General features: G+C 40.3%; 1 protein-coding gene and 1 pseudogene across 1 annotated transcript in view; both read right to left on the reverse strand.

Annotated features, from left to right (window-relative positions):
• The window catches only part of LOC119302704 (probable 26S proteasome non-ATPase regulatory subunit 3), a 3,634-nt gene extending 3,401 nt beyond the window's left edge, over positions 1–233 (reverse strand). The window contains exon 1 of the mRNA XM_037579745.1: positions 42–233. Coding sequence (XP_037435642.1) covers positions 42–147 — 106 coding nt within the window. The 5' untranslated portion in view covers positions 148–233. The remainder of the gene's footprint in view (positions 1–41) is intronic.
• Positions 234–4,457: 4,224 nt separating this feature from the next.
• LOC119302559 lies at positions 4,458–7,038 on the reverse strand (annotated as a pseudogene).
• Positions 7,039–10,000: the final 2,962 nt, after the last annotated feature.

The following is a 10,000-nucleotide window of genomic DNA, read 5'->3' on the forward strand; positions in this document are numbered from 1 at the left end:
GGGACTGGGGGACTGGGGGGCGAGAGGGACGGGCTACTCACGCTGCAGGGTGGAGAGAGCGGGCGCGGGCGCGGGCGCGTCGGCGGCCGCAGGAGCGGCGACGGGGGCGGGCTGGGCGGAGTCATTCATCTCGACGTCCTCCGGCATCGCGGCGTCGGCGACGAGGTCGGGGGGGAGGGGTAGTGCGTGCGGCGCAAGAGGGGGGAGTGAAAGGGAAGGCCGGAGGAGAGGGGATATTGCCAGGGGTAGAATTAGAAACAGATGGATGAATATGAGTGTTTGCTCCGGTGACGCCAACACGAAACGAATAGGATCACCAATCTAAATAAAAAAAAAACTTGAGGGCTCTTTTGATTCAAAACTAGTTTCATAAGTTTCGTTGATAGTTTAGAAGTCTTCGTGCACGTGCCTCTAATGACGAGCCCTCTGGAGCCGCAGTCGTCACCATTGAACCCTTTAATTATCTGAAACACCTGGCACCAAGGAAACGGCAAGAATCTGCGTCGGAGCTCTCCGTTGACTATGTCCAGATGGATGAAGTCCAGGAGGATCGGAGCCCAGAAGACAAACTCGAAGAAGAAGCGTCGCCATCTCCCCGAGTGCCGCACCTGCGAGGATTGAAAAAACCTAATCTAAACTACTAACCGGAGTGGAGGCACCGGCACTCTCCTCCTTGTCACTGCGCTGGAGTGGCAGTCAGAAGGGAGACGAATTCACAGACTCACCGGCGAAATCTGAAGGGGAGAATGTATCCTAGCCATCAAGGGTTAGACTCTCTTTCTTTTGAATTCATGATATTTACTAATCATATAGGAGTCAGGAGGACAAGACATTCTGATCATATTAGAATTAGTTTATTAGTTGAATGATCTTTTTCAGCTTCAAATCAGGTTTTATTATTAGTCTCCAATTCTTCTCTTATTGTGCCTATTTGTTTTTTGCTTTTTTATTTGTTGATGATGAGTTGTGGGTTGCTTTGGTACCTAATTATTTATTTGAAGTAAGAAACTTTAGCATGGATGATGGTTTTGCCCTAGTTTAATTTTAGTTTTTTCTTTTATTTTCCCATTTTGGGTTTTATCATTTTCTTGCCACTAGTTCAAGTCCATATTTGCATGTTATTAGTGATTTTTACACTACAATTGTATTGTGCTTACAAAAGTGTGCATTTTTAATATTATGATAAATATAGGAATAGGGTCACTTGTTATATGAATAGTTCATGGTGAAAAGTCATAATTTGGTAGAACATTTTCCTTATGCTTTTTTTGTTGTGAAATCTTTATCTAGAATAATAAGTTGTCCATTACACTTGTTTGAACAAAGTTCTAATACATGTAAATCATATCAGGCAAAGTTGTAATTGAGAGTTTTATGTAAAATGTTTTTCTTTGTTAGTGACATGTGTTGTTGTTTGTATGGTGCAAAATTTCGATTGACATCGAGTTGGGAATTAGACAACTTGATAGTGTCATGTGTCACTGATATATGGTGCGAAAAAATTGGTACCAAATTTTAAATTAGTAAACTACCAAATAGACAGTCCCTTTCATGTTTAGGTGTTTTGAGAGTCCCACCATTCAAAGCAGCTGTGGATGCTCCTTTGATTTCTTAGTGAGGTAACTTGGATATATCAAAAAAAAATAGTACGAATGATCATGGAAAGACAAAATTAACTCCAATAGCAATGCTGCATTGGATAGTCGTAGTAGTTATCGAAACCAAGTGAGAAAGTGTGTTGACTGTAAATGAAAGCAATAGACGAGACATCCAACTATTGAGCAGAATTGATTGTGATTTAACGAAATTAGGTCATCTGGCGTATAGGGGCATGTGGCATATCCTTATTTGATGTAGTTACATACCAATATCTATAACCTATCTTGCGGTACCTACACTATGATATGTGCATTTCGCGTCACAATTTAAAAGGATAAATACTACTTTTATGTCATTTCAATTGCCTTTGCATCAATTTAATGGTGGTTTATCTTATAATGCAGAAAATCCATGAAATAATTGCCAGTTATGTTGTCCATGGTGGATTTTGGACCATCGTGAAGAAAATGCCCTGCTAGGATCCTATAAATAAAAGAAAATTAGTTCCCAAAGGTTTGCACAAGAAGATCCCAGGAGCCAGAAGGGGGTTGTCAGGTGGGCCATGGGGTGCCTAGGCGCACCCACGTGTGGCCTCTAGTGACCCATTGGTCCCATATGGTAACTTTTGAAGAATTTCTTCCATATACATGTTTCTCCGATTGTTTCCGCAGCCGATGCGAGGTGGAAACCTGGCTCTATCTAGAAGGTTGTTTCTAGCCAGATATGCACATCGGACCAGGGGAATTTGAAGCAATCGCCATCACATACTTCAAGGCATCAAGGGGGGACATCTTCATCCAAGCCATCTTCACCATCTCCATCAACAGCACCATCACCCCCATTCTAATCTCATCCATCCTTGTATCATGTGTGAATTGCTTACTGTTACAGCATGTTGGTGTTAATTGTTGTATTGGTAATTGATGCCTTATGTATTATTGGTGAAAGATCATTGCTTTTGGATTGATAAAATTATCATTACCACTGAATATGTTCACCATGATGCATTGTGAGTAGTTCACTTGTGTTCTTGAGGATACAAGCGAAAGCTAGTTGTCTAGTTTCATATATATTTACAGTAAAGATTATTGGTTGATCATGTTGCGCTGTTATTCTCTAGTGGTGTTATGCGAAAGTCGAATGCGTGACACTTCACCTATATGGGCCTAGAGGAAGTTATGGCTATGCTTGGGTGTTTACCTTAATAAATCTTAGTAGTTGCAGATTGCTCGCTAAGAACACAATCATAGGTATCCGTGAGTTGGTGGCTTTGCATAACATAGTATTAGGCTATATCCCTACAAGACCGAATAAGCAAGAATAATCGATGCAAGTCACATATGAGGTTGACAACTATCCAATTATCCGACATCCTCAAGAACGTTTGATCATCATAAGTAACACAACCAGTTTGTCCTTAGAATTACCAGGGATTTGACCACTTGTTGCACTCTTTTATACTCCTTCCGTTCCAGAATATAAGCACAAGTCAACCATTTGAATGTTTGACCAAGATTATAGAATAAAGTAACATTTGTAGTACCTCGTAGATAAAATATGAAACTACTTTTCATGATGGATCAAATTATATGAATTTCATATTGTTAATGTTGATATATTTTTCTAAAAACTCGGACAAACTTGCACTCGTTTGACTTTACAAAAAACAAATACACCTTATATAAAGGAAGGGAGGGAGTATTTTGTTGTTACTCACGTCTGGTTACTGCTTATCACACCATTTAGCATTTGCACTGAATCCTTGCTATTTCTTTGTACTCCATTCGTTTTAGAATACAGTGGATACAAGATTTGTTAGAGTCAAACAATTGAAAATTTTGATCAAGTTACCGATTTTTTTATCAATCTTGAATATCAACTGAATACCATTAGAATCATCATGAGTTTGTATTAAAGGTAAAGATAACTTCCTTTATAAACTTGGTGAAGTCACTTTTAGGCGTTGTTTGGATAGGGCCGGATACATGGTAAACGAGTTTGTAGCCGGATTTTAGCAAAATCGGTTTTGCTAATGAATTTTTGGATAACTAATTTACATAGAAACACGTTTGGGTTTGGAAAGGATAAAACTGGCTTGTATACATTTCCTTGTTTGGATAGGAGGATACCGATTCACTTCCTCCCCTTGCCTTCTCTCTCTTTCTTTCCCCGATTTTGGCCATTGACGATGACTTCCCAAAAGCTTCGACTCCAGCCGCTCCAGCCTGTGATTCCTCTTCCGTCGTTTGTCCTCACCGCCAGACACCGGCGCCCTCCTCTCGTCGGGACGGCCTCGACGATTCCGCGCGCGGAGGCTTTCCCTGGTCGCCTAGGCCGACTCTGGTCGTCCCCGTACAGGCTCTGCTCGGCGAGATCTGCTCCTCGAGCTCATCCCGTAGGTCCGCCGCCCCTGGGCGACCTCCCTCATCGGCCCTGCATAGGCTTTGCTCGGGGATAGGTTCTTCTCGAGCTCATCCCAGATGTACGCCGCCCCTTGATGCTGGCCGTCCAGCAGCGTCCGTACATGGAAGTTCAGATCTCAAAAGAGTGCTCGACGCCGCCCACCCTGATAGCGGCCATGTCGGGGCTGGAGGTCAAGCGTGAGGACGATGATTCGGCGGAGTAGGTAAACATTTCTTCTTTGTTTGCATTTCAAGGTCGAATTATTTGAGCTGGGAGCCATTTTTCTTATCGAATGACAAATTTATTGCACATAGTTGTACATAAAATAATTTAGCATTACTATCATCTTGTAATACAGAACGGGAAGTTTTGGAACCTATAAATTGATGAAAAATTGTAACAATTATTATTGTAATGAATCTATAAATAAAATTTAAAAAATAATATTGTAATGCTCAATCATCTTCTGGTTGTTGAGTGGAATGCTGTTGATGATTACTCCACAATTGTCGAGCAATGCCTGCATGAACTCTCTCACCAGCAGCTCGTTCATCTTCTCTTGCTTGCCCTCTAACTTGCTGATCACCATGGTCAACATGTTGTTGTGCTTCCCCATGCTCATAAAGCTCGAACAACTCATCATGATGATTAACCTTCCGGATGAAGTTGTGGATAATACAACAAGCCATAACAATCTTGACTTGTGTTTTATATGGATAAGGAATTCCTCCTTTCCTACTTAAAATTGGAAAGCGAGCTTTTAGAACACCAAAAGTTCGCTCAACAACATTTCGTAGTTGTGTGTGCAGATGATTGAACATATCTTTCTCACTAGTATATCGTTGATTACTTCCACGAAAAGAAGCAATATGATAACGATCTGCACGGTACGGGGCAATAAATTTTGGAGTATTTGCATATCCAGAATCAACACGATAAAATTTACCTGCACGTAAGGTTTGATAGCACGGTCAGAATCTTTATGTAATAAGATTAATCAATATATAGTTCATATGTTTGAACTTTTACCTTCAGGAACAACAAAACCCCCACTAGTAACAGCCCATCTTAGAACTGCTTGATCTAACGCAGAACCTTCCCATCCAGCAGCGACATATGAGAATGTCATGTCAAATGACACTGCTGCCATTACATTTTGAGAGGGGTAACCATGCCTATTTCTATAAGGAGTTTGCTTATCTAGCCTGATTTTTGCCTCAATGTGTGTCCCATCAATTGCTCCTAGGCAGTTCTGTTGGGATTTTTGTTAGTCAAACAATGAAGTTTAAGTTTCCATGACATAGTATTTAATCATATTTAAAAGTAACATGTGTTTGCGATGGGAAAATATCTTGAAATATGGGTAGAACCTTGCATCACCCAATATTTTCACTGGGATTTCATTCCTTGGATCTGTTATGCAAACATCACGCAACCCATTTATGGCATCTAAAACAATGTTGAAGTGTCGGCTGATTGGTTCACCAGAATGCTGATATCTATCTTGGATGACACGGTTCCTAACATTGTGACCAATGGTATGTAGAAACATGAGTAGTTGTTCGTCCATTGTCATTCGCTTTGTATCCTTCAGTAAGCCTCTCTCACACAAAGCATCTCGCAGCAAGTAGAATATGTGCTTCTCAAGACGAATTTGTTTGTAAAATCTAACTGGATGTCCCTCTAGCAACTCTTTTGTTTTCTGGGCACCAGTTAATATGGAGGTGTTACGAGGTGTTTTGAATAACCTTGTGAACAACACATCACGAAACACGGACACTGCAGAAATGTTATTAATAAGAACTTGCTCGGAATCAGAAAATTCATCATCTAGCACATACAAACTGTTCATGGTTCCCTGCACAGTGTACACTATTGATTGTATCATCTTAGAATAATATTTTATAAGATATATAAAATAGTTGGAAATGAACTTTCTCAAACTGAAAGTACAGATGATTGTTGCAACACAAAGTGACAGAAAAAGCAATGGAAATTGTTCTCTAAATACATAAAACGACAATTACTGAAATCAAATAATGGTGTATTACAAAATAACTAAGGATCAAGAATCCAAAGCTTTCGAGTTTCTTCATCCATCTCAATGAAAATGGTGGGTTTGTCACCATCTGTAAATGATTTTACTGCTTTCAGTTTTGTGCTGGCATCGAGGCTACCCATACTATTTAATACTGACATGCATGATTTAACCGAGTAAGTGTCATTTTGTTCTGCTGTTTTTTTCTTTGCTTCAGCAATGCTGAGTGATGCATCTGCAAGACGATCAATTGTTGTTATGGCATCATCAGCTGTACGTTTTGTCCTCTTGTAGTTTCTTTTGATCCACTTCCAGGGAATTTCCTTTTTTCTGGCTCAATGGCTGTCGACTTCTTAGTGAACACACCAGGGGAGCCATTGTTTTCATCAGACTCGATTTCATGTACTTCAACATCCTTATTGAGATCAATTTGAGATGATTTAGTTGTGCATGAACCATCTTTCCCTTTGCTAGATACAGCACCAACTCCAGATGTTGTTGAACTAGCACATATTTGTTGAAGATCTTCCCAACTAGGCCACACCTTTTCTCGATATTCTTGGAGTGACTTATCCTTCCGCAAGTTGTTAATTTTTTTTTAATAAATATAATATACCAATTTGATATGAATCCTACTCGCACAAACTTACCTCAATTAGTTCCTCCCAAGTTTCTTCTGGAGCTTTTATCATTTTGTCATCGTCGTCCCAACCAAATCCAGTCAGTTTAAGAAGTCTATCCATGGCAGCATAGCAACTCCTATAGTACTTATGGCGATTTTTCAATTGTTCTAATTCAAGTTTGTCTACTCTTGAATCATTGAATTGTTCTAAGATATCACACCATGCTTTCTTTGTGTAACATGTTCCTTCTTTCCCTCCGTGTAAAGTTCGATCTTTCATTATAGTGAGAAGTATTTTGTCCTCCGAAGATTTCCATACATGCCTCTTTTTATCTGGGTTTTCTTTCCTATTTTTTTGGTCCTTCTGATCATCCATATTTATCTACAAGAAAATAAAAAATTTAAATGAGTATGTGATTGACAAACTTAATTTCTCTTGACATTTCAAAACCTCCAATTTAAAGTTGTACTTACAACAAGCCATATTGCAAAGTGAGTTATTTGGTTGAGAAGAACACTGTTAAGTGGAAGAAATGAACATGATAATAATATTTCAACTGCATTCATGTGATCTCTTGGCGTGTATTCTTCTGATTGCAGTAGACAAATGGGGGTCTAGGACTGAGCTAATCTTTAATGTTTTACCTATGACAACACTTACTACTAATTGTTTGATTTCTACGTGTATTCCTATGTTCTTTTCACAATGCAGGTCGACAAAGGAACTGATGGCTTGTATTTCAGTGATCTACTGTTGGCTTACCATTTGTTTTTATAGAGGTAAAGCTGCATGTGCATGTTGAATTTAAATTTGAGGGCCCCTTATATCCAGGAGTACACGATTGGCCTACATACTAGACTATGATACATGTGTATACAATTTAGACTACAGCACAAACATACATACTTATATCGCACAATTCAGATTGGCCTACTGCCTATCAATACCATATAAATATATAATTAGAGTTAGCATGCCATTTACTCTTTTTTCATATCTGGCATTTACATGGTTTCCATGTACAGCAGCAAGTAACTAGTGTAGTGGGTTTCTTTTATAATCAAACAGAGGTGTGTTTCCAATTAGAGAGAGGAGGGGACAAATTGCCAAGTTGGTGGTTCTAGTTTCATCTACGAATTAGCTATCTCAGATTACCGGAGTTTTTTTCTTTCTGCAAAATGAGCTTCATTACCAAAAAATGAATCGATGAACAATTCCATGAAATCTGTACATTACCATGAAATCTGTACATCTACAACTCATATGGACCAATTTGTTGATCAAGATGATTGATCGATGAACAATACCATGAAATTTGTACATCTACAACTTATATGGACTAATTTGTTGATCTGGATGATTGACCAATGGACAATATCATGAAATATGTACATCGACTACAACTTATATTGACAGGATGATTGATCTTACCAGGGTCGTGCAACTTGATTGAAGATGGGAAGATGATGAGAACCGCCTGATGAAGAAGCCACTGAGAACCAGCGCCAGCGTCTCCCAGCCAGCGCCTGTGAATGGAATTGACGGCCAGCCAGTTTTATTAGCGATGGGGCCTGTATATAAGCAATGAAAAAGGCGCGAGGGCGAGCAGCAAAACGCAGAACTGGCGCCAGAAAAGTTGTTGAGAAGCGAGCAGGTGGGAAAAAGTTGTTGCAATCACGCATATAGCAATCGCGTTTGTGGAAAAACGCCTATAAGCTCGTTTTTCTATAAGCCCGAAATCTTGGGTTGTACAGTTCCAAGTTTCCTATAAACGTGGATTTGTTATAGTGGCCAAACCAGGTTTTGTTTGGTTGAACCGTTTTCCTGGTTTATAGAGTACGGATTCTATATATATCTTCTATCCAAACAACGCCTTAAGAAAACCAGTGCGGCGCCGCCTACTATGTCACAGAACGGAGTTTGTATGTCTTTTTTTTCGGAGATGTCTAAAAACTGATGTCAGATCTTTTAAGATTTCCCAGCAAATGCACAAAATTGCCATGGGAAAACAGATGTCGTGTTAAGGTATTTGCCATGCTCTAAAGCAAACATTGTCTTGTAGTACAAAAAAAGGCAGAAAAATTGTCACGCGGCGCAGAGAAATTGTCATGTGTTTTGATCGGATCTGACGGTCTTAAGGGTGTTCGCTAGGATTGCTTAAAAAATTGGTGTTCGCTGGTTTACTGGTTAGAGACGTTAGAAAAGGAGTTAAAAGCACTCGGGGTCCTAGAACTTGCTCTCAATGTGATGGTTTGGTCCTACAACTTGAAAAATGACCCTACCCAGTCCCTGAACTTGCTCAAGATGTGCAAATCAAGTCCTGACGAATCCGAGCTTGCCATGTGGACTCGTGGGTGCGCACCCGGTCAGTGCGTCGCATTTTGCAAAGACCCCCTGCCGTTGCTTGGAATCAACCCGCACTACCACCATTTCACCTGAATTAATTAAAGGAGACCACGGTCTGGCCCCCCCGATCCAGACAACCCGCAGCTCACTCCCCTCTCCGTTTTCTTGCTTTGCTCCTCTACTCGACGCCGCAGCTCTTCGCCGCCGTCCAGCCCGCACAGCCGCCAAGCAAGCTAGCGGCCATGGTTTCATGGAGTGATTCCGGATCGAGCTCGTACGCGTCAAGTGGCGACGAAGTCACCAGTCGGGTAAGATCCTGTCCAGGTTCAAATGAGCATCTAGGGTTTTTGAAAAATGCGATTTCTTACCAGATTTTGTTTTAGGGTCCTCGCACCATTGAGAGCACCGATTGGGCAGGCCTTGCTGCAGATCTACCTAATAGGTGTGAGCACCAAGCAGTGTGTGAGAAGTTTGTTGCATTTGAGTCTGTTGACAGTGGAAGAAGATTTCTGGGTTGTGCACAAAAGGTTAGTACATGTTGGTAGTTGTAGATTGAGATGGTAGTGCTGTAGTACTAGTTCATTTGATATTGAACTTGATCTGTTGTGCCATTTTGTGCCATTTAGTTTATTTTAGTTGTTCAAATATGTTTTTTTGTGCAAACAGACATGTTGTATTGAAACTTGATTCAGCGAGTTAACTGAATTTTGATTCAGTTAACTTAGTTTTGTCCAGTTAACTGCATTTTGATTCAGTGTTACTGTATTTTCTTCAGTTAACTGAATTATGCATTTCCTCACCAATTTTAGGATGGGCCTAAATGCCCCTATGTGTATTGGGTTGACCTAGAGTGGCCTCCACAATTGAGGACCAGTCTAGCTAGGATATGGGGCATGTATGAAGATGAGGTCACATCCAGGATTAGGCAAGCTGTTGTTCAGGCTGAAGAAAATGTTAGGGTTATGAAAGAGAAGGAAGCCATGGAAAAAGA

Source organism: Triticum dicoccoides, chromosome 5A (genome assembly GCF_002162155.2).
Source record: "Triticum dicoccoides isolate Atlit2015 ecotype Zavitan chromosome 5A, WEW_v2.0, whole genome shotgun sequence".
Classification (NCBI taxonomy): Eukaryota; Viridiplantae; Streptophyta; class Magnoliopsida; order Poales; family Poaceae; genus Triticum; species Triticum dicoccoides.